This window comes from Arabidopsis lyrata (assembly GCF_000004255.2).
Source record: "Arabidopsis lyrata subsp. lyrata unplaced genomic scaffold ARALYscaffold_1, whole genome shotgun sequence".
In the NCBI taxonomy this organism is placed as follows: Eukaryota; Viridiplantae; Streptophyta; class Magnoliopsida; order Brassicales; family Brassicaceae; genus Arabidopsis; species Arabidopsis lyrata.
The window spans coordinates 22,332,479-22,358,746 of NW_003302555.1; the positions used below are offsets into that span (position 1 = coordinate 22,332,479).

At 31.6% G+C, this 26,268-nt stretch overlaps 2 protein-coding genes and 1 pseudogene across 3 annotated transcripts; 2 read left to right on the plus strand and 1 right to left on the minus strand.

The window, feature by feature from the left end:
• The first annotated feature begins 1,188 nt into the window (after positions 1-1,188).
• LOC9327339 (ribosome maturation protein SBDS) lies at positions 1,189-3,490 on the plus strand. Its single transcript, XM_021011294.1, has 5 exons — positions 1,189-1,439; positions 2,089-2,218; positions 2,311-2,511; positions 2,595-2,762; positions 2,845-3,490. The coding sequence occupies exons 1-5, from the start codon at positions 1,306-1,308 to the stop codon at positions 3,322-3,324; spliced, it is 1,113 nt and encodes a 370-aa protein (XP_020866953.1). The 5' UTR covers positions 1,189-1,305; the 3' UTR covers positions 3,325-3,490.
• A 79-nt stretch (positions 3,491-3,569) lies between these two features.
• On the minus strand, positions 3,570-8,728 carry LOC9327340 (transcriptional corepressor SEUSS). Of its 2 annotated transcripts, none has more exons than XM_002893921.2 (10): positions 8,550-8,728; positions 6,861-8,131; positions 6,659-6,778; positions 6,463-6,511; positions 6,119-6,333; positions 5,963-6,031; positions 5,539-5,636; positions 5,349-5,442; positions 5,087-5,156; positions 3,570-4,905 (listed from the first exon to the last, which is right to left on the minus strand). In XM_002893921.2, exons 2-10 carry the CDS (start codon positions 7,824-7,826, stop codon positions 3,974-3,976), a joined length of 2,613 nt encoding a protein of 870 aa, XP_002893967.1. In that variant the 5' UTR covers positions 7,827-8,131; positions 8,550-8,728; the 3' UTR covers positions 3,570-3,973. The 2 variants fall into 2 exon arrangements, with proteins under 2 accessions (XP_002893967.1, XP_020866952.1); XM_021011293.1 differs by lacking the exon at positions 8,550-8,728 and adding an exon at positions 8,279-8,533.
• Positions 8,729-23,160: 14,432 nt separating this feature from the next.
• LOC9327341 lies at positions 23,161-26,050 on the plus strand (annotated as a pseudogene).
• The last annotated feature ends 218 nt before the right edge of the window (positions 26,051-26,268 follow it).

Genomic DNA, 26,268 nt, shown 5'->3' on the forward strand with positions numbered 1-26,268 from the left:
TTAGCTGTAATTGGTTTAGATTAGGTTTATTCCACTTTAGATATTTTGTTATTTGGTTAAGTAAAACCAACATTGATGGTTAATTAGGTTTTAAATTATTATTTTTATGGAGAAATAGGTTTCAAACTTTAGATTGAGGGGGATATAAGTTGAAAAGTATTTTTTTCGAAGACATTTAGCACGTGGTAATAGATTGTGCTCTATCTAATATGATATGATAATTTTTGTGGGGAAATAGATCGTTTCACCAAAAATACAAAACTTTGATTTGCTCTCTCAAAACCGTTTTGTACGGTTTTAGATCATTATATTTTTAATGAATCAAACTAAAACACGTTTAGTAAGTGGTATTTTGCAAAATACCCTCCAAAAATGAAGGATAAAAACTTATTTATACTTGTTTGTTAAAAAAAAAAAAAAAACTTATTTATACTTCAATTTTAATAGAATAGTAGATATCCCATTTCGTGAATAATTATTTAGATTATTGGATGTTTTAATGGTTGGAGGGACGGTATCAGAGGAGCCATTAAACTAAAACATTGTAAAATTCGAAAACCCGGTCTGACCGGTTGGTTGCTAGATAGCAAAATCTCTTATGGAAATATAGATAGTTAGGTACAATTTCCTTATAATTAGTTTTTTACATTTTCAAACTGTTTATATTTATAATTTTCTTATAATTATCTTTTTATTTTTTTTATTAAAAATTTAACACATGGCAAAATCTGAGATCGAAATATTTGACACGTGTCACGATCTCGTGAGTTATAACTTTGAAAACCATAGTTTATATAATAAGATTGTATGTATCCGGATCCGGATATCCGCCCACAAAAATTCTTCATATCCGGATCCGTCGGATCAGTAAATTCTCTATCCGTATCTGGATCCGTTTTAGTCGGATATCCGTTTTTCGGAACAGATTTGGATCCGGATCTGGATATCCGCGAGTAGGGGATATTTATCTCAGGCCTAAGAGAAGCCATGAAACTAAAACATTGTAAAATTCGAAGCCATGAAACTAAAACATTGTAAAATTCGAAAACCCGGTCTGACCGGTTGGGCAAGTCGGATCAGAGCCACCCAGTAACGATGTCTGGTCCGGTTTTCCTAACCGCCCAAAACTTTTCAATATTTTAATTCTTAGCCAATAACTTTTTTATTTTCTTCACATTTAGCCACGAACTTAATAAAAAAGTGAAGACCTATCACTTTTACAATTTCAACAAAAAAAAAATATCCCAAAATTAGTGGCGGCGAGAGGGAAACCCAAATTCACCAAGTTACGAGCGAGAGAGAAGAATGTCTAAGACGCTGGTGCAGCCTGTAGGGCAAAAGAGGTTAACGAATGTTGCAGTGGTTCGTCTCAAAAAGCAAGGCAATCGCTTCGAGATCGCTTGTTACAAGAATAAGGTCCTTTCATGGCGGTCTGGCGTGTAAGCTTCGATATTCTTTGCTTTTTCTACACTGTAATCGCATCAATCTATCTTCTTCGCGGTTTGATCTTGTCGAATTTGGTTATTTCGATTCGCATAATCGCATCGTCAATCTTTGTTTGCGTTGGTCTTGTGTTGATTTTGCCGAATTTGATTCTGATGTGGAGGTCTTACGGCTAGTTTAGTTGTTTATCTCTCTGTAAAGTAATGTTAGGAAGTGGTATAGTGATGAATTTAGTGTGAGGGTGACCTAATGTGAAGGGTAACGAGCATAATCGCATTGTTAATCTTTGTTTGTGTTGTTCTTGACTGGTCTTGTGTTGATTTCTTTCCGAATTCGGTTATGATGTGGAGGTCTTAAGCTTAATTTAGCCGTGTATCTCTGTAAATAATGTTTAGAAATGGTATAGTATGATGAATTTGTTGTGTTTGACCTAATCTGAAGGGAAACGAGTATTAGCTCCCATATTTATGTTTTAGGTTTGCGATTGTCAGTTGATGTCTTCAAGATGGTTAGTTTCCATCTGAGGTCAAGTTCATTAGTAACTTTATTTATGTTGAAATTTGTGTTGTTACTCATGGAACCTATCTATATTTTGATTGACCTCTTGGAAAAGTAATGGGATTTGAGTCAAAATGTATAATGCAGGGAGAAGGATATAGATGAAGTGCTTCAGTCACATACTGTTTATTCAAATGTTTCGAAAGGAGTTCTTGCCAAATCTAAAGACTTGATGAAGGCGTTTGGATCAGATGATCATACGAAAATATGCATCGATGTATGTTATGGCTTGTTTGATTTCTTGGATATTTAAAGTTATGACTCCTTCAAATATGTCTTATATGTTGCATTTTCATCTCTCATGTTCAGATTTTGGAGAAAGGAGAGCTTCAAGTTGCTGGTAAAGAGAGAGAATCACAATTCTCAAGCCAGTTTCGGGATATTGCAACGATTGTTATGCAGAAAACTATCAACCCTGAAACCCAACGCCCTTATACTATCGGCATGGTGGAGCGCCTAATGCATGAAATTCATTTTGCTGTGGATCCTCATAGCAATTCCAAGAAGCAGGTGAGTTGTTAAGGTTAATGTAGAAGCAAAGTGACTTGTGGGCTTTTTATGTGAGGCTTTATTTTGATTATTAAACTATGCAGGCGCTTGATGTCATCCGTGAGCTGCAAAAGCAGTTTCCGATAAAGCGTTCTCCAATGAGACTGCGCCTTACTGTTCCTGTTCAAAACTTCCCCTCACTACTGGAGAAGCTAAAGGAATGGGAAGCTAGTGTTGTCTCCAAAGACGAATCTGGAACACAGATGTCCACTGTAATGATCTATATCTTCAAACATTTTGAACTTCTTTTTTTTCTATAATCCTTTGTGATTGTGGTGATACATTCTTGTGCAGGTCTGCGAGATGGAACCAGGCCTATTCCGAGAGTGTGATTCCCATGTGAGAAATATGCAGGGAAGACTAGAAATACTCGCTGTATCGGTCCACGCAGAAGGTGACACAAACATGGATCATTACGATGAGCATGATGATATGGCATTCCAGACCCACAAGCCGTTGTTACCTGCTGATACTGAAACTAAGGATTTGACCGATCCCGTCATCGAACTTAGCAAGAAAATGCAAAAGCAAGAGATAAGTACTGCAGATACCATAAAGCAAGAAGGTGGAGAAGAAAAGAAGGGGACCAAATGCAGCACTTGCAACACGTTTGTTGGGGAGGCTAAGGAATATAGAGAGCACTGTAAAAGTGATTGGCACAAACACAACCTTAAGCGTAAGACTCGTAAACTCCCTCCTCTTAGTGCTGAAGAATGCATGTCTGAGATTGACATGGACGACTCTAGAGCAGATTTGAAAGACTACTCTTTCTGAGATTACACAAAACTTTTGTTCAATGTTGAAACTCGTAGTCATATGTGAGTATGAATACACAAAACTTGTGGAATGACATTTTACACAAACTTTATGAGTAAAATCTTGCGCGTTTAAGAGATATTTTTGTATTTTTGGTATTTGATTAGTAGCTATTACTCTGTTACCAACAATTGACATCATACATAAGCATTATTGCACTAATAATCATGACCAACCATAGACATCGTACATAAGCATTGCACTTTTTCGTTTCAAAAAGGCATTATGTATTCAACGTTGTGGTCAGAATTTAGGAAAGTTTGGTTAACACATGGAAGAGACGAGAGATAAATGAAGGATAGAGCTTGATTCATTGCCTCCCTGATGATGTGCCCTAAGGAACACACCCATAGAAAGATGTACATTATAACTATAAAGCATAAGAAAAACTCCCCAAAATAAAAAGGAAACAAGTAACTCAAGAGATGGTATGGTGATTGTGGAGGTGACCTAGAAACCAGTTATTGGTACAAGATTTGACTCTTTCCTTTCTTAAGCACAATATCGCGGCTTATTGGCCTATCCTTATCCTGAGTTTTGAGTTGTGCGATGCTGCGCAAGCAAAACATTACCCGTTCAAAGTCTCTTCTTCTTCTTCATCTTCATTTCACGCATTCCAATCTTGAAAATTGTTAAAACCATTCACTGCCCCTAAGAGTTGGTTTCCCAGATCCTGTTGACTGTTTGGATCCCGCACCATCATCCCAACTCTTCCGTTCATGAGACCATTGTTACCGTTTAAATTATTGATTCCGTTAGCTGCCATTGACTGACCCATCCCACCACCAAACCCACCAGCACCTCCAATACTTGGGTTGTTGTTGTTCACTTGGCCATTCATCAGCAAAACACCAGAACTATTTACATTAGCTTGACCCTTCCCATCATTCCCGAAAGACCCATGCCCAACCATGCTTCCTCCTGAGCTATTATGAGCTTGGTTGTTCATCAGGATTTCATTCAGTATCTTCTGCACCGAGCTAGACTCGTTTCCATCAACCTCACCCGCCTGTTGCATTGCTGGTGAGTTTGTGGAACCCATGTGATTAACAGATTGTATCCCGTTTTGAGAGGGATTATTGTTATTAGATGAGGATGTTGGAGACTGAAATGTAGGCAAGTTGTGTTGTTGCTGCGATGATGGCACCATGGTACCCGAGGAACTAGGTGATTGCATCTGAACAGAGTTTCCTCCATAGGGGCTGTTTGGAGGATTGTAAGCAGCATTCTGATGCCTTGCCTTCATTGAATTCTGGTGGATGAGCCCTGCGATGCTGCTGGTGGAGGTGGATGCAGAGGCCGCATTAAAGGCATAATTTACACCATTGCTGGGATTACCCTGCATTAGTGCAACTTGCCTACTACTTTGATCGTTGTTTGTATTCTGGGAAACTGTTTGCTGCTGTTGCTGTTGCTGCTGCTGCTGTTGTTGCTGCTGCTGCTGCTGCTGCTGCCTTAGCTGGTCACTGGCCTGCTGAGGAGAAGGACCGGGCAGTGCAGATGAAGGGCCTGTTCTCCGAGGAAACTTGGCTAAACTCTCTGTACCAAAGAAAGAAAAGAGATATCTATCAGTCAAATCACAGGAGAACAACGAAATATTTACTATAATTCGTAAGGAATATCTGAAATAAAAAGATGATAGAATACATGAAGGGAAAGAATAGATGCTTTAAGATCAAAAAAATACCAATTGCATTGAAAGGTGGTCATGTTAACTTACCGATAGGTCCTGTTCTTGTTTCTCTGCTATAATCAATCAAGTCCTTCATACTATTTACCACCTCCGAGATCTACAATATTGCAAGAGATCAATGTGCAGTGGCAAACATGATCACAGGGACATGGTTACTCAAAAGGTTGATTTTGTTTATTTACTTATGTATTATCCCTTTCAAAGCTGAATTTTCATTAATTACAAGTATTTAAGTTTTATGCAAGATTGTAGAGTTCACTTTATCCACATTGAGACATTCTTCATTTACCTGCAAACACCGAACATATCTCTTTGTGTATCCCAAATCATTCACGAGTGGTACTTCCAGGGCCTTTGCCAATTGTCTAGCAGACGCAACAAACCTGGAGAACAGTGGCAGCACATCAGAGATCACCAATCAAAAGTCAAATAACAGGATTTTGTTACATCAATTTCACAGGGAAAGAGAGGAAGTTTACATGTTGCAATTATTTTGTAACTCGGGAAGAGCAGAATCTGTTGTTGCATTTTGAGCGGCTTGCTGATATTTCTGAGCTGCCGACCCAAGCTGACTAACCTGTATGTGAATACAAAAATAGCTAATTACCTAAGCTGTTTTCACTGATAATATATTACTCGTATTGAAATTTGGGAACCACAAAAAAGGAAAGGTGAAGTGATGATTTTGCAAACAAAAGCAGACTATAATAATATTAAGACAACATATTCAATTTTGTGACAAAAGGAATGGTAACATCTCCAAAATCTGTCAGAGCAATAACTTCCTATCACAACTTTTGTACCGAAAACAACATATGCCTCTTTACAGACTAGGTTTATCAATTTGTTAAAAACATAAACCCATAAGATGCAGGAAAGATGGTTAATCTTTCTGGAAGTTACCTGCGGTATCAAAAGCCTTCGTGGAATAAGCTCTTCATGCCGCCGAGCACAAAATTCCCAGGAGAATATCTGAGAAGGAACTTACAAGAATAAAGGGCTTGGAGAGAATAATGGTATAATAATTTGCTTTGAGAGAGAGAGAGTAGCTTGAAGAACCTTAAGATCTGGAGAGAAGACTATTCGAAGCTGGCCATCACGAACAACTCGAAGATGCTCAAACACACTCTCTTGTGTTGCTTTGGCGTACTCCAAAACAATTTGTCCCGAGGAATTCTGGGATTCCCTTGGCATATCAACATATAGCAGCTCCTCTAGAGTGCCACTCTCATACTTAATCTTGAAAAGCCGCGGGAGGACTTCGGCGGTCGCCTCTAAACAATGAAAGAGACAAAGCAGGCAAAGGATGAGTGAGCAAGGAATATTCCATAAGATCTTCAGAAAATTGCTATATATCCAAAAATGAATTTTCAGCACAAGCACTGATCATCTAAATAACATACCAAAACCACGTCCAGGCTTTCGGTTACATATCTCACAGTGCCACACATCCTGCAATGTTTGTGAATAAAAACATCCATGTAAAGAGGTATAACATGAAACAAGTACCTAATTTATTCAAAACAACTGGCTCAGGTGCAAACCACAAGCTCTTTTACAATTCTATTACAAACAAGACAAGTTCATTGAGCACTAAACCTGAGGGAAAACGCCTGTTGTTTGCCGGCCACTGCCATACATAGAAACGCACCATCTCTTTTTGGCATTAGGAGCAAAGTACTCACCTACAAATTTTCTCCAGAACTCAATGTTATTGTCCTGCATTTAGTAGCAAGCGCAAATGTCAATTCTGAAGAAAAGCAATAGGCTGATAAAAGTTAATTTATGGTAAGAAGCTTACTTCAGGCCTATGTTGTTGTCTGTACATATACTGTGTAAGACGCTGAGCACCCATGCCAGGTTCATACACTGGTTTCAGAGGTGGCCTCAGAGGTAAACTCTGCTGTTGGAACTGCTGTGGTAATTGAGGACGCTGTTGAGGCATTGATTTCAGAAGTTGCTGTTGTTGCAGTTGCATAAGTCTCTGCTGGTGAAATATGTTCATTTGAGCCTGAGGAGATTGCCCCGGCATTTGAAGAAATTGTTGTTGTTGTTGCTGTTGTTGCCTCTGCTGCTGTTGGAGAAACAATGACTGCTCTGAATGTTGAGGTTCCATTTTCACTTGGGACAAGTTCCTCATGGCCTGAAGTTGTTGCGGTTCCAACTTTACTGATCCTAGGTTTCTTAACATTTTCTGTTGCTGCTGTTGTACTTGACCATGCTGCTGATCGTTCGAAACCTGACCAGGTTCCATCTTGACAGATCCCACACCTGCTAACCCGCCTCCACGCACTGTTGAAAACTGCTGCTGTTGCATTGACTGCTGCTGACCATGTTGAAAATTCTGAGGCTCCAATTTCTTATTCCGTTGTTGCTCTGCCAACAACTGGTTAGACGAAACATTCGAGAATTGCTGACCCTGTAATTGACCTGATGAGCGCGGGGACACCATACTCGACGCATTAAAAGATGACAAACCACTAAACCCGACATTAGACAGCGGGTCTGACTCAGCACCACTTGTATCCATAGAAATCATAGAACCGGGAATACCATTTACAAAAGACTGATTATTCAGGAGTGAAGATATGTTTGGGGCATTCCCAAGCATACTCATACTCATGTTGTTACCAAACTGAGTACGCGGAGAAACAAGTGAAGGAAATGCAGGTTGAGAAGGAAGAGGAGCTCCTCCTTGTCCTCCTAAAATCGAAGGCTGAACGTTTTCGCCACTACCAACAGGATTAGGCGGCTCTGATGGTACCATACTCTTACAATTCACAACTTCACAATCAACAAAAGCAAGAACAAAACTGACGATGTTATAAAACTCAGCTCTGTGTAGGAGCAAAGATATCTCCAATACACAATGAAGTTGAAGAAACGTCTTCTTTCTGAGTAAATATAAGCTTCAGAGTCGTAAATTCCACGAAACAGATGTCGAAAAGCGCTGAATCTGAGTGATGAGATTCCGTGTCGAACATTCTAGAACCAACCAACACTGTCTCTGTTGATTACTAATGAATTTACAGATCCAAATTAAGCAAATCTACTCCATTTCGAACTCACCACCTTAAAACAAAACAACAAAAACCCAAAATCAGAAACAGTCACAAACACAAAGTTAAGAACAACCCAGAAAGAAGAAAACGAAGCTTGATCAAACCCTAATTGAGAAAAACAGAGATTACTAGTAAAGAAACAATCTTTATAACTTACCCAGAGCTGGAATTGAAGAATAAGTCTCCGATAAGACTCAAATCAAAGAGAATCAAACAAAAAGGGAGAAACTTTACAAAACAAAATCAACTCTTTTCTATCTGAAAACTTCCGATGAACAAAAACTTGAAGAAATTTGTAGTCTTTTAGGGTTTTTTTTGCTGGGTTTGGGGATAATAACACAAAAAAACAAAGAGAAAACAAAAAGAAGTAAAAACAATTTCTCTGCCGCCTACAAATTGTTGTTTCTGGGTTTTATTAAAGTATATACCTTTTTAAGCTTCAGAGTAGTAATTTGTGTCCTGTTCTTCGCTGTAGAGAGAGAGAGAAGAGAAAGAAGAAGATGAGAAGAGAGAGAATAGTGTCCTTGCGGACGTCAAAATTGTATTCGATCGGATTTATTTCATTCCCTTTCTTACTTTTTCTTTTCAGTGTCTCTCTCTCTCTCTCTTCTCCTTCAAAGGAAGTCAATGACATGCCCTAGAAATGTTTTTGTTTTTCTAATCACAATCTGGATTTTGTTTTTGTTTTTTTAACCACAAACATTTTTCTCTTTATTTTATTGGTTTTAGTTTTGAAGTTGATATAGAAATATATCAATATTTAATATATTACTATATTAATAGTGGTTTTTTGTTTAAAGTTTTTTTTTTTTTTGTCACAAGAGTGTCTTCTTTATTATAACATAGCCAAAGATACCAGTACATTAGTGATTCTTCCACTTAGTCCAAAGCACAAAACAAACATCCACAATCAAATAGGATGCTCCAAAGCGACAAAGCCGACGAGTTCATAGAACCCTCGGAGCCAAAAGCCCCAAAACAGGGAGACAATTGAGGAAGAAACTCCTAAACCAACAGACACAAAGGGTTAAAGTCTTAAGCTCCTAAGAACTAACACTGAAAACTCTGAATCAAAGGCAACCGACGAACACTTCCATAGGAAAAGGAGACGCCAGAGCTGAGCTACAAACTGGAGCCCTTGAAAAGAACCAATCATTAGAATGCCCCTAGAAAAGACTGAAGGCCCGAGAAAGGAACTAAACTGAACCCACACAACCACAACACCGGCAGAAATGAAGACGGAGAATCAACTAAAACAGAGCACAGAACCTAATCCAACACTACCACTCCAAAGAACCAATGCATCGAGGAGGCAGCAGAACAAAGAGCAACAATTAAAACCGAGAGATGGAACGCCAAAGAGGATCTCCACTTCTTACACACGGACATTCGTATGCCCCACCCAAGCCACCTACAGAGAAAGGATAGGTTACCGCCACGCAAGAGAAGAGATGGAGAAAGAATCCACTGCATCGTCTTGAACCCGTAGATGCCTCTGCAACAAATTGCCAACTTAAAGACGAATCCATCAATCAAACCTAAGCCAACGCAAGGCACCAAAAACTCGAGAGGATAGAACAGAGAGGAAGAACTAGTAATCAGATCCAATAACCCACTAGCCAACAAGAGGACCACACCTGACTACACCAATGATATAGAACCAGAGATTGAAAGCCACAAAATCCGGACCAAACGTCTAAGACGTACTACCGAACCTCAGAGAAAGGGCCAACAAAACATCTAATTCTCATATGAAGACCAAGCCAAAGATTGAATCCATCCTAAAATACCCACGACTAAACAACTAAACATCTAAAACTAAACCAACTGAGAGCAAGCGATGAGGAGCTTCAGCCAAGACGAAACAAAGAAGACGAACCGGACCCGAGAATGGTACCTCATGAGTCACACCAAACAAGATTAAAGTGTAAAACAAGATTATTTTTAAGGAAAAAAAATAATTATCGGATGACAAAACATAAAATTGTTAATTTTAAAGCGGATTTATGTATGAAGTTAAATAACTCGAGTTTGATCTTCTTCCTTCACTCACGTGATTTGTTTTTTTTTTCTTATACATATATGTCCTTTTTTCAATCTCTTCCTCTTATCTTTATTTTTTTTCTCAAGTTTTTTTAATGATTTTAGTATTAACCTTAGATTTTAATTAAAAATATTAGTTGTCTTTTATAATTATGATTCTTTTTTTTTGGTCATTTACATGAATATCACTGTTCTACTGAAAAATTAAAAAAATAGTACATTATATGTATTAATTAAGTTAAGAGCATAGAGAGGTAGAAAAATGGCAGAGGTGCTTTCGACGTTGGTTCCTGTGAAGGTTCTAGCAGAAGTGGTAGTGTCGGCGGAGGCGGTGGTTCCGGCGGCGGCAGTTTTGGAGACGGTGGTTCCGGTGGCGGTGGTATGAAAAATTATTTTCTTATTATAATTTATATATTCTATATCACTGACTTTTCTTTTAAGTTAGTTGCGTAATTTTTTCTTTCCGTTATACATCCAATTTTATATTTTTCTAGAGTTTTTGAATTATTGAGTAACTAGGTTTGGCTCGGGATTAAAAAAAAAATTCTCTAAAATAGAAATATTTAATAATTTACGGTCACCTTCCGTTTTCTTCCTCCCTATTTTCATTTCCATTCTTATTTACATTTTTCTTAATAGTCTCCATTTTTGTAGTTAAAATGTCTTTAGTTGCCAATTTCATTTGTCGTCCGGGTTATGGATGTTACAATTCTCTCATTTATTTTGATTCTTCTTTAGATTCTTACTTCTAAATTATTCCTACTAACTTATATGATTGTCTTACTTTGTCTATGTGTGAGATTTCCAGGTCCAAACTACAAACCACATAATAATCATATTATACAATTATGGTCAGTGAAATTTTTTTATTTAGTACTTTTAGTTAGAAATAAGCATTTTGGTTTATTTTTGGATTCAGTTTTAATTTTGGTTTAGGTTTTAAAAAAAAAAACTAATCAATACAAAACTTAATTATTGAAATTAAACATCTATAAATAGTAGCAAAAACGTAATAATTAACCAAACGTAGAGATAATAAAAATAAAAACAATGTACGAAAATTCTAATTCTTACACTTTGAGATAATAATATATTTCTATTTAGGTCATTACGTAATAAGCTTATATATAACTAAACCAAATCCTTCTTATTTTCCTTACTTTTATTGTCCACATTATATTGAAACTGAACTATAATCATGATGATATTCTAAAGTTATAAAGCGAAGAAAACGAATATTATATACAAAAAAAACTCCACTATGAATTCTCAAGTTCTTTAGAGTATTTGCATGTTTATTTTTAAAAGTTAATTATATGCAAACCACTAAAAATAAGAAATTTGTAAGATGTGTAACAATCTAAAAAACTTTACAGAGATTTACACTTTTGTGTTTGTTAAAAGATGTTTCTACCCTCATCACCAGAAATCATAGAAAAAGATTTGTCATTTGGAGAAACGAATGCAGCATTGGAGTTGGATGGAATTCAGCAGCTGGACAAGGATGAAAGATATGGGCGACAAAGATGATGAATAGAAGAAGTTTGGTATCAAAATTTTTTTTGGATATTCCATCGCGTCTAATATCCTTATGATTTCATGATTGCCCAAAAGACACCAATTTGGTGATAGTAACAAAAGAATTGAGATGTCTTTGAATTGATTTAGGGTTTTCTTATGATTCTCAGGTAGCTTTCTGTGAATTGATTTAGGGTTTAATTATGATTCTCAGGTAGCTTTCCGGTGGCACAACCGCACAAATACACACATATATACACAATATCAAAACCTAAATTTTCTTATAAAATCCATAAAATTTGTTGCTTGGGTTCCTTATATACTATCATTCTTTAGAGCTTAGTTTTATGTGGTTAAAAACGATTTAATTTTTATGGAAAAAAAAAGAAGAAAATCGATTTTGATAGAAAGAAGAAGAAGAAGAATTGGCAAAATTGTCAATTCTCATACAAATAAGGGGGTGTTATTGGTTCCTAATTTATATGGAATTTCGATAACTTTAATAAAATCATAGAAAGTAAACAAATGAAATATTCTAAACTATTGTTAGAGAGTTTTGGTATAATCTTGTTGATTAGTATTTCATAATCTTGTAAAGTTTCCCAACCAATCTTTTTATTTTGATGATACTTTTCATGACTTTTCATGACTTTGTTTTGTGAAAAAAAGTGTAGAAAATCATAAACCAATAACATAATAATTTAATTCATTAACAATCATAGATTCTTTTGTTGTAGTTGAATAACACAAAACTTTTAATGACTTTATAAAAGTATGAATCCAATAACTTCAGATTTATGAAGATTTTAGATTACTTTTTACAAATCTTAAACTAATAACACCAAACTTTAACAAACTTTTAAAAAATCTTGATTGAATAACAATAGATTCTACATAACATTAAAGTCACTAAAACTCTATTTAAATCACAAACCAATAACACCCCCTAAATGTCCATTCTTATAAGCTCAATTGAATATTTGTTTTTTTCAAATTATTGGGTTGAAATATGTCCATTTCTATAAAAATCCCTTTTTTAATCAACTGTTTTTATTAATATTAACTAACATATAAAGAGATATCAATGTCTATTTAAAAATATTTAGTTTTTTTACAGCAAAAAATAATATGTATATATATATATATATAAGTTATTTGATCTGATGTGTGCACATCATTTTCTAACAAAATCAAATTAAAAAAAAAAAAAAAAAAAAAACTAGACATGAGAGCATATATATGAATCATTGCTGAATATAAATCTTGAAAACAAAAAGTAAGATAAATTTTTTAAGTGAATTAGTATACTTCTTCTCCTTCTCAAGACTATCAAGTACCTCACATTTTCTAAACCAAATAATGTAACCAATTTTAGGTCAAAATCAATGCTTCACCTATTTAGACCACCCCATGAATCAAATAACTTTTACATTGATTTAAAATACAACCAATAATGCTTAAAAAAATACTCATATACAACCAAAGATATTGGTATTGCAAAAACTTCTCTTGCCATTGAAAACCTAGTGAAGTGTTTTAGATTTGCTTTCTGATATTGTTTTTAAGGTGGATCTTATACTTCATTAGATTTTAAAATCCACACCAACAGATTTTTAAAAACAATATCAGAAAGCAAATCTAAACTTTAAAGAATTGACTTTAACTCCATGATTGAATAACACCCCCTAAAAATCTGTTTGTGTGGATTTCAAAATCGATGCAGTATATCTTGGATTTTAATTCTAATAATTTACTCATGAACTCCAAAGTGGTTTCATTTCGAATGATTTAATATACAATGATTTAATATACAAAGATGTTATTAGATTTTAATGAAGTATTTTAAATCTTAGTTGAATAACACCAAACTATTAAAATCTAATGAAGTATAGGATCCAATAACACTAGATTTTAAAGTTAGATTTAGAATCATTAGTTGAATAACACTGGATTAGTGTTGGATTTCAATTCTATTAAAATTCATCATTGAATAACACCACCTTAAACTATTTATTTTTCACTACTTTATAGGATCCAATAACACTAGATTTTAAAGTTAGATTTAGAATCATTAGTTGAATAACACTGGATTAGTGTTGGATTTCAATTCTATTAAAATCCATCATTGAATAACACCACCTTAAACTATTTATTTTTCACTACTTTAAAACATTATACAGAATCTCTACATTATTTTAATGTGGTATATCTGACTCGTCTTTTAGATACGTTTCCAACTCATTTACAAATTCTGAACTATTTTTCTTAAACCATGAAATTTTTTTAAAAAGTTATCATCTATCATTATTCATATCTTTATAGTCGTATTTACTTGCGTTATTCTTGCCATCACGAGCATTAGATGGGGACTAAAGTGCAAAAAGAGAAAAAAGAAGTACAAATTGAATTGATCCTTTCTGAAATCGAAGGGATAGTTTTTTGCAACTCGAATCTTCATATATATATAAAAGATTTATTAGGGTTGATCCTCTCTGAAATTGAAGGGATAGTTTTGAAGTCCCAAAAATTTAAAAGCTGATTCTCCTGTCAATTTGAGATTTTTGGTGAATTTTCTAGACCCTTCTTCATCATCTTCGATTTGAATAGTTTTTGGAAAAGTTGTAACTGGATGTTGTTGTGACTTAGGTTGATCGTGCTTCTCCCTAATAGTGCTTTAGTTCTGGATTGTTTTCAGCTTTGGTAGAAGAGTTTGGTAAGCTTCATCTTATTCCTTTTTAAATTTTCTTCCATGAAATGAGCTTTAAACTCTTTAATGGTGGATTTATACCTTGTTAGAAAGCTCCCGTTTATAAGAATCTAGCTCCACTGACATCTAATCAAACGAAAGTTGGAATTGATTGGAATCTTATTGGTAAATATTTTGATTTTGGTGATTCATAGTCAAATCCGGATTTATTTACACCGGTTCTTAAAGTTATGAAACCGGTTTTGGGATTGTATTCCTATCTAGAATATTCGCTTCAAATATAATTTTGAATTGGTCAAATTATGATTTTAAACCGATACTAATTCGGAACGGTTCGGCTATATTTAAACATGATTAGGAAAATTTGATACCTCATTATGATTGATCTTGAAAATATCTTTCTGATGGTATATTTTACGTATTTTTATGATCGACGGTTGAATTTAGATGAATTAATTGATGAATTGGGACGTGTATAGAATTGTTGTTAACCAATCGTTCGATCTAAAAATCCTTTTCAGGTGAGTTCTAACTCCTTTATTAGTTATTATACAATTGTATAATGTTTTAGGAGTGAGATCGGTATCATCATAATGTACTAATTAAGTAATATTGAGCTACCATTGACGGCCGACATCGCCAACATATGTATTATGTATTCTGATATTCTGTTAGTGGTATTGAGGTTGGTTAATATTGTGGACCGTACTTCTTTAACACCTCGTTAGGGACTATCATCTCTATCGAGTTTATTATGTATATCATCTGTTAGTATATGGATTGGGCCAGCATCTCTGTCAGAAATACATTTTCCAACGTTTAATTTATTTTGTTTCCGAGATTTGGAGTCTTATGAGATTTCAAACTTTATACATTATGAAAATTTTAGTATTTTAACTATATTATTTTTAGTAATGGTTCAAAATTTGTTTTCAATTTTGGGGCATTACAACATTAATTAACATTTTAAAATTCTTATATTTTTTTATAAGGATACTAATGAAAAGAAAAGAAAAAAAAATATATATATGTTATTGAAGAAAAATGTAAATTTTAGAAAAACAACATATGGATATAAGAAAGTAATAAAAAATTTTTTTTTGCCAAACTTCGAATGTCGGATTATCTCACAAACGTGATTATATGTTAATATAGTTATGAGATTATATGTTAGATTCCAAATACAATGAAATGTAAAATTTTCCATCGTTCAAAGATATTTTAAAGGAAATTTTTTAACAACATGAAAATATTTTAATGTTAATTAGTTTAAGAAAATTTAAGTTTTAGTTTAAATACGAAAAAGGAAATATACTACTAAAAGATGAGGAAAATTACGACGAAAAAACAGAATGAATATATATTATATTATACTATACTATATAAAAGTTGAAATTATAAGTTTTTGAGACTGTTCACATGAGAGATTAAACAAATAATCACGATTAGCCATCTCGTTTCACATTTTTAGCCATCACAGTAATTAACATTTTGAAATTATATTTCAATATTATCTTTGGTTATATTTTACCAAAATCCTTTTTTTATAAATGTCGATGCAATGTTTTCCAAATTAAAAGGTCATATATAGAAAATTGATTAATATCTTTTAGAAGTAAAAATCATTTTTCTTAAAAGTTTACAAAGATAGTGATTTAAAAATATTTAATTGCATATAACCTAAAGACTTGAGAAATATTCATTTATGAAATGGTGAAACATAAACCATCGATTGCAACCGGAATTACACAATAATATCATTAAACCAGATAGGAATGAGAAGAATTGGTCTAGTTAGCCAGAGCTCCACCACCATACATATGCATGGTCAACTAGAGCGTTATGCGGGCTTGATTCTGTAGTCATCCACGGTAGATCCGCCATGGACATCGTGCACCTTCTCGCCGCAAACTATGTATATTGCTCTACCGATTCGATACCCGTAACGTGATGGATTTTGAATTTTATGATAGAGGTAGTGTCTCTCTTCTCAACACTTACAGTAAGTCTTCCTATCAATGGTTTTAACAAACACCTGCATCTGATTTTTATTTTTTTTAAATGAGTCAAAGATTGTGACTTTAAAAGCTGAAGTACCGAACACATATATATACACAAAACCTTGAGAACGAGAGGTTTTCTTTTTCATAAAAGAGGAAATGGAGTTTGAGTGAGTGAATATGAAAGAGATCGAACTCTTCTTTATATAGAAAGTGAGTTTTTGATGGAAAAAAAGAAGGAAAATTACCAAAATGTAAATAACACTGTTTTTAAAGGGTACACTAGTATTTGTTAAAATTGATCATAAAAAAACAGTCACAGAGTCACCCACCCATTTCAAATCCAACAAAAAAATTTACTGCTGAATAAATAGGTCAATATAACATACTTTAAGAAATTGGTAGGACGTGTTCAAAAAAAAAAAAAAAAAAAAATTGGCAGGAAATCCGTAGTAAAAAAATAATTAGATTTACAACAAGTTGTTTATATAAACTAGGTTATTAAATAGAGGTGAACATATGACTGTGAGTAAGAGATTCAGAGATTCAATTAGGAAACTTTTAGATGAAGATATGGAACAAGAGATTGCGAGAGAGAAGAGATGATTGGATGTTTGAGATTTTTGCAATAGTATGGCATTACGAGTCTGAAATCGACAGCCATGTTTCTCTCAATATATGTCTCTAATTTTTTTGAGCTCTACATGGACAATACTTTATTTTCGGCCGACCAATATTCCTCGCTAAGATCTTTGTCTTCCTCGAAATTTTATCTCTTTTATTTGATTTAACCTATCATGATTTGAATATATATTTTGTTTAGCCATCTCACAAATCAACATGTTTGAATTTCTAATTATTTTGTTTGTTAAGATTTTTGTAAAAAGAAAAAAAAAACATATGAAAATAAGAAATATATTTGAAAATATGGAATATTTTCTAAATATTAAATTTTTTCATCAAAATTCATAATATAAATATAATCAAAATATAAATATTTCTTTTTAAATTTTGTAAACGAAAATAGTTAAAAATATGAGAAGAAATTCTAAATCTAAATTTTTAGTTAATCATAATAGCCTTCTCATTGATTTATTAATTTAATATTTTTATATTTGATTAATATTATAAAATAAATATTTATGATAAGAAAGAAAAACAATATATAGAAGACAAGAGAATTAAAAATTATTGTTGATGGAATATATAAGATCATCCATATTAGTCTCACTAAATTTGTTAAGTTTGTTCACATCTATGAATTAATTTTTTTTATTATTTACATTTTAATAAAATAATCAAGCATGAGGTATATATATATATAACTCATTCGAATTTTTTTCGTATAACAAAACTTTTCAATTGCGTATATATTGTTGTTTGAAGAGTTTTTGATAAAACTTCTATGGCTTTTCTTAATAACAATATAGAATAAATATGACTTTCTGGAGGCGATTTCATTTTTTATTGCAGTTGAGAAAGTGTCCGTGTTTTGGAATTTAAACACTTTCTCAATGAGGAATGTTTATAATCAGAACCATATAGTAATGTATATTGAATACTCGTTAGGAGACTTATATTAGGAGAAATCACATCTTTATCTAATATTGCGTCTTTCACCAACTAAGATTGTCTATGGAGATGTAAGAAGGTTGGTCAGATTGGTAAAATAGTCTTTGAAAATCATGGTTTTAAAGTAATTCATGCAGTTGAAAGAGGCAACAAGTGTAACTGTCATAGATAAAGCAAAAACAATGAACTAGCCGCGGATTGTCTCTTAGAAACACATCTTTTGAGATACGTCGAAAAGCGTAATCTGCGACGGAATGTATTATTCATTACAAGTAATTACAAATTTAGATTTATAATTGAAATTTTTTTTTGTGGAAAACATTACATCTTTTTAGCTAAAAGCCATTTTAGTTCTTATGAAATAATCTCATAAGATTTAAAACGACCAAACATGATTTGCAGTGTCATTACTTAACATTTTTTGTTATTTCACTAACTAATATTTTTAAATTTTAATATTTTTTATACCAAGGCATTGATAAAAAAAAACAATAAATATGGAAAGAAGAGATGTAAATTTTCAGAAAACAACATAAAAATATGTAAAATTTAGTTATTAATAAATAAAATAATAATATCATTATTGGTATATGTAAAAATTTAAATATTTCATCTTAATCACATTTAAAAATGGATATTTTGATTTTTTCATTTCATTCTATGTTTTATATGTTCTTTTATTTTTATTATATGTATTTTAATAAAAAAAAATTATTAAAAAAATGTTAAGTAATGAGATAGTTATTTATTATTGGATGCTTTAAATATTATGTGTACAGCTTTAGAAGTTTAAAACATCTCTATCGCTAGAGATTCTCTTAGTTTTTCAATATATATTATTTTAATATATAATTATTATTTATTTAAAGATTAAATCATAAAGAAAAAGTTAACCGGTTATATTGTGCCATTTGTTAAAAAAACATTTCTAATATGTGTTCAATTGAGAACCGTTTCTCACCCTCTCTCTTAATTTATTTTTACCTTTTATTTTTTAATTGATGAGAATATTTTCTCATAGATAATAAATGGAAATGCTCTTATAGCTTCGATTTCAATTTAAAACATTTTGTTATTTTATAAATAGTAGGTGAATACCCGTACTACGTGCGGGTGTATGTGTGTACAAACTTTAAAGTTATTATATATATATATAGTATTATATATTAAATACAGTCGATTGTATTATTTATATAATGTAAACCAAAGAATTGAAGTTTTTTTAGTTAAATTTTTTATATGTATTGTTTTATTTTGCTTTATGCTTATAGCTTTGAAATGATGGAAATTTAGAAACTCTTTTATCTCTTACACTTTAAAAGTATAAGATATGAGTATTATCAAGGTGATGAACTTGTATAGCTTACTTTGGTTATATGGTAAATTTTCTAATTCCTTCCATCACTTTTTCTTCTTAACAATGAAGTTCTGACCAATATTTTTTCTTTATTTGAATAAAGCACCACAAAAAAATATAGTTTAACATAAACATGAAATGTGGATAACTATTTTTGGCGCTCTAACAAAGAAAATGTAATGGTATCCTTAAGATTCTATCTCAAACTTGTAACCTCTTAAATCTTTAAAGAATTTAATGAATTATTAAATAAATAATTTAATAAATTTAGTAAAATAATTTAATGAAAAAATAATAATTTAGTAAATGGATGATGATGACACATGACAGTTTATGGAGCGGTGATTTGTCCCTCATATAGAAAGAGTTGACCAACTTTCATATATATAGGTCTTGAATGGGTAGTACCGTAGTAGTTTCTAGAATGGTTTTTGGTTTTTGATTTTTAAAAACCATTTAATCATCCATTCAAGATTATAAGAAAATGGTTTTCCTAAAAAATAGGGAATCTAGATTTTGACAGTTTTTACAATCTATATATACATTTTTGGAACACTTTTAGCAAATAAATCCTGAAGTTGGACAGTATTTACAAAGAATGCCATTGACATTTATTATTACTTTTACAAAATTTAAATAAAATATATTAACCAAACAATATCTTGCCTAATTTGTTTCTAAAAATCTCTACACAATCTTTCTATATATCTTCAAAAAAAATTATAGCAAATATTTATATTAACATTTTGCATAGCAATAAAAATACTAATTTATAATAATCAAAATATTCACATAGAAAAATCAAATACACATACAGGAAAAAGAACTATATCTATCATCATTTAGGGCCTGATTGGCAAGTGCTTTACAGTCTTTACAAAGCAAAAAAATTTCTAAAGATTTGAAATACATCCAATCAAGCTTTAGAAGCTTTAGCTTTCCTTTTTTTTCTCACAGCCAAAATATTTCCTTAATTCACTTTTTTGGCTGTAGAAAGCCTTTTTTCCTAAAGCACATAATTTTCAACTTTCCAAAATTTTAAATTCTACAGCCAAAATTCTACAGCAATAAAATCTACAGCCACAGCAAATAAACCTACAGTCATATTTCTACAGCAAAAAATGTAAAGCTACAGCTGTTACCAATCAGGCCCTTAAGCTGTTGCTTTATTTAAATAAAAAAAAAACACAAAAACTTGAAATCATATACTTTATATGATAAATTTAAAATATATATTAGTAGTATAAATTTAAAATCGTTCAAAGAACGGTATACTACGGGTGAGATCCTAAAATTATTAGATTTTATAACAATAAAAATTTATTTTCTTGGATTTTATAATACAAATAATTTAGCTAACGAGATAATATAGACGGGTTTATATGGGATGACGGGTTTGGGTCGATATAAATAAATAACGGTATATCACGGATGAAATCCTAAAATTAACAATCAAAATATAATTATACAATCTTAAACACAAAACAAAAGAAACAATATTAACAAAACAAATCCAACTTAAATTTAAAATTTTTAGTTATAAAAAAACGACCCACGGTATACTGTTGAGTAAAATATTCAAAATTTTAAAATCCACTATACATCGTTACTTTTAAAAAAATGTATGTTTTCGTATCTATACTTCAAAAATTGATAGATAGATATCTACATTTAAAAATACAAATTAATATGATATATCTTCAGTTAATCTTTTAAAAAATAACATTACATTTTTTAAAAAAATATAGTCCCGCGGTATACCGCGGGTTAAATTCTAGTTTTCTTAACAAATCCCAAAAATCCATTTTTGTTAGTTCTTAAAATGATTGCCGTGGATTCAAACTTTTTTTATTTTCCATTTATTTCTTTTTCTATTTTTTCTCTCTTTTGCAAAATCCAAAAACCAAAAATCAAAATCTAAAATCTAGAAACCAAAATCTATAATCTAAAAACCACTAACAAACCCCAAAACATTCATGGTCATAATCTTTATTTTTTTTTTATCTTTCTGCATTTCAATTAATTAGAAATGTTCGTCTCTAACTATCTTTTCTCTAACTTTCTATATAAACATTTCTCACTTCTTCTATCTAACTCACTACTTCTCATTCTCTTTCAAAGATTATTTATTCAAAAAAACTTTCTAAATTCTCTTGCAAATGTTCTTCAATCTCTCAGTATGTAATATATATATATATATATATATATATATATATATCTTAATTTATTTCTTACTTTTTTAGCTTATCTTTTTGACATTACAAATGATATTTAATTATTGTTTTTTTTTGCCATGCAAATCTTCGTGAAGGGTGTGGAAGGCAAAACCATGAATATCAATGTCACAAACGACAAGACCAAAATCAAGACTTTGAAATCTCTTGCTGAAGCTAAAGAGTAAATCTCAATTGTAGAACAGAGGATTTATTTTGGAGGCAAGATGTTGATCGACAATGATACAACTCTTGGAGACTCGTTGGTGGGACGTCTAATGCTCAAGCTTTATACTAATCATATGGACTATAAATTATTTATCCTTATGAATCTATGATCCCTCTCGGTTGTCCATCATTATTTTATTAAAAAAATGTGTTTCAAATGCTTGTCTAATTTTATTTATTTTTGTTTTGTTCCAACTCACGCACTTGTCAAAATTTTATTTAGTATAGAGAGACAAAAAGTAAAAAAAAAATAGAAGAAACTTTCCACAGGAAGTCGAGGAATATATCTAACTCATGGAAATGCAGAGGGGAAAAAAAAAAAAAAAAAAAGAAAATGGAAGAAAACTATCCACATGAACTCGAGAAAGTAAAAGCCATAAATACATGGATACACTTGTCATAATTTTATTTAGTTATTGGAAATATCATGTGGATAGTTTTTTTCTATTTTTTTTTAATTTATTTTGTCCTTCTGTATTTCCATTAGTTAGATATGTTTCTCTCTAACTATTTTTTTCCTAACTCTCTATATAAAGTTATAAACACTTCTATATTATTTTCTCTAACTCACTACATCTTATTCTCTTTCAAAGACTTTTAGGTTATCACCCACGCTACCCAGCGTGTGTTTTTTTGGATTTTTTGTTTTGTTTTATTTAATATTATGATTTAATAAATATAATTTTTAATTTTTTAATCATTCAGTCATATAAATATAATTTTTAATTTTATTCTAAAAGTACTTTTTAGCAACCTTCTCAAGAATCTAACAAATATATCATTCACAATCCTGAAATAATTTGTGTTGCAAACCAAATTTATAGATTGAACATTGGGATTATATAAATCTCAAGAATTTAATAATGGAGATCCTCTAATGTACTTTTCACCCTCTGTAATATTATTTTAGATAGATATTAATGAGAATAACCTAGTCAAACCATTAGCTAACTCACAATATTAATATCTACTCATATTTTAAGTTAAAACTACAAAACATTAGGGAAAAAATCCCAAACGAATATGAAAAAATCACAAAATAATTTTATTGGAAAAAACATATAGTAAATAAAAGTAGTATTAGTACAATTAAATATAGATAACTAATAATAGCTCTACATTAATTATTTAATGGACAGTGATAGATGCTGGAGTGATAATGTGGCACTCATATGAAGAGAATTAACCAACTTTCATATATATAATTTTCTTCTAAATAACTAACCCATTCAACTCTAACCGAATTAAAATTATAGGATCGAGCCTTACCCTAAAAAAAAATGGGTCTTTGAGAGTCTTTTGTGGTTTCTTTTTTTCTAGGTTTTGTGTTGTTACTCTTGAGAAGAATAAGAAGAAAAAGACATAGAGAAAATGAAAGACTTGGTTTTTTGTTTGGGTACGATGGTGATCATGCTTATTGGTGTTGTTTCTCCAATGAATAATGAAGCTTTTAACTCTTTCGTAATGTCTTTTATCTGTTATTTTCAAAGTTCCGATTTTGAGTTTTGATAAAGTTTCAAAAGCTATCTTATTTTTTTCATTTGACGAACAAGCCACGAGATAGTTTCTGTGAGTTTGACAGGGTTTTTCAAAAGCTAGTAAAACATAGAGTCCTTCCTTCTAAATATAGTTGATTATTTGAATGCTTGTGAGAAATTCATCTGGAGACGTTATTCATCTAATGCTGACGTGGCATAATGAGAGAGATTTCTTAAAATGTTCATCTGGACACGTTGAGAGGCTTGAATGAATTTCTTTTATTAGTAAGAGATTTATAGTTAAGACTATTTTTGTAGAATTAATAAACTTTCATAATCTATTATAAGGTTGATTTTATTTATGTTGTTAATAGAAACGAAGACATGATTTTTTTTTCTCTTATTTTTTAAGTAAATTCCATTTTTACTTTGCTTTTTTTTTTAATTATTTTTTTTTAATAGTAATCAATCAGAATTTTGACTATCATATATACAATTTTGATTTTCATATATGCGACAATGATCCATTTTTAATTTGGATGTTTTTAGTAAGTAACTAAAATATAATTCATTTATTTCATAAACTCGTCATTTTAAGCAATATCCATTATTTGGTGATTTTTTTTACGTTAATTTTTGATTTAATTTTTGATATGCGCGGTTATACTTTAGGAATTACTCATAGAGAATTAATTTTGAATGATGACGTAATGTAAAAATATTGGTTATTTAAAACTATTTGAGAACAACCGTAGAAGATATGTTTGATTTCTCGAAAATATATATTCTATTTCAAATTATAAATTATTATTTATAATTACAACCACTACTTTAGTTATTTATATTAAACAAAAAAACATTTTTTATCTCTTTAATACTTTACTATTAACGATAATATCCGAAAAGCTTCTTTAACGTTTATTGATGATTATGTATAATTGGTAATGAGATCACTATGTTAGAATTAAGAAATTTTCTTAATCTATGAAACTAACTTATATGTATTTTAATATTTAAAGTATACATTTTTATTATTTGCATATGTTGTTCTCAAAAATTTTACATTTCTCTTCTTTACATATACATTGTTTTTTTTTTTCAAACAGCCCTACTACCTTTGGTTTTCAAAAGGCAAGAGCCTCTTAGATGCGACTTATGGAGCTTTGAGCAGATATTTTTTGTGGTCTAACAAATAACATTTTATGTTAATAAATGCTTGAGAATTCTCCAGCAGCCAGACATGTCCAAGCCATATATATGGCCTTTGATACAAAATCTAATATTGGTAAAAACTTTTCCGCAGTTGGCTGGGCTGAAAAAATATTGATTATAAGCTTAACAAATTTAGTACAAAATATATATGATATTTTGATGTAAGGATATGTAATTATGTTACTTGTATGGTTTAAAACTTTTCTAACTTGATTATAAGCAAATAAACTTGTCTATTAGAGAGGCCTCTAGTTCAGATCTCTCATCAACGTTATCGAAAATATACACATAAAAACATAGCAGAATCGTTACAAAGTTAAAATAATTATTTTGTCGATTAAAAAAATTAAATTTGTTTTTAACAAAAGAAAAATACAATTTAAATAGGGAAACCTAAGTATAAAAGGAAATTGATTTGCTAGAAAGAAGAAAAAAAACAAACCCTAAGTAAGTAGCATCTTCAGCAAGGTAAGATAGAGAGAAAGTGAGAGATCGATCATTGCGACTTCAACAGGTGAAACAACAAGTTTAACACATAAGAAAGTTAACGTGGCTACAGAAGTATTGATAGAATTGAGCCAATATCGAAGACAGTCACTAGAAGAAGAAGATACAGATGATGAAGAGGATATAGATGATGAAGACGATATAGATGATGAAGTTGCGTCCACTCCATTATTACAAGTAAGCCAAAGTCATCAAAAGCAGTCTAGGAAAAGGGAAGAAAAATCTGATAAAAATCAACCTAAGAGGGTTAAGAAACAGAACATCATGAAAATAAATATCAATGACTTTTCAAAAGAAACTCTGAGGTCAATTGAGGTATGGTACAAAGATAAACTCGAACCATAGGATATATTCGGCGATAATGAGGTGACGAGGCAATTCAGCAAACCGGTAAAGAAGCAGATATTCAAGTTACAATTCAGCAGACTTCCAATGAACCCGATGGAGACCAACATCTACTTATTGGAGGATTCCGAGCAGACCAAAAGGAGTTAAGCTAAGAAGTTAATTTTTTTACAGTTAATCTAGTGATTATGAGATCCTAATTGTTGGTTCAACAAACGCAATCTCAGGTTTCTCTCTTCAATATCTCCGATTAAATTAAGTTTGGTAAAGAGTTTTTGCTTTCAATTGAAGTCAAAGATGAAATTGTTGAGGTTACCACCAACTAAAAGAACTTAAAACAAACAATATTGTGTGTTCAAAGTTCAAACCCAACAAGTAGCAGGCGGCACTCGAGTTCTTTGTGCCAGGTGTCAGAAAAAAAGTACGCAATTTCCAAGCATCGTTGATGTCGAGCGACGTCGATAAAGATCAAAGCAGGCTCATGTTATCTAAGGAGCAAGTGAATGAGAAGATGCTTCCTTTTCTAGAAGAATCAGAGGATCCGGTAAAAGGGTTTGTTGTTAAGGTCTGGAATGGGGATAAAACACATGTGTTAACTTCGGGGTGGAATGAGTTTGTTGCAAAACATCGTCTTCTAATTGACTTCCAATTTTGTCAGTGTTTGGATGTTTAGGCACATAAAGAATCGAAAGATTTGCTTTGCTATTGAATACGTTAGTTTTCCTGTAAAGAAGATATTGAGTCGATGATCTTGAAGACTGCTTTCTTGAATCCAAATTATGGTTTTTGGTGGGAAAAAAACCCGAAAAAACCGCCATCTATTTTTAATTTGGCTGTTTAATACATGTACTTTTAAAATTGAAAAAAAAAAATACTTCGCTTATTTAATACTCTCTTTTTAAATATTCATGTTAAAACGGTTACTGGATTCCTACTTACGAGTTAACAGCCATTAACATGGTTGACG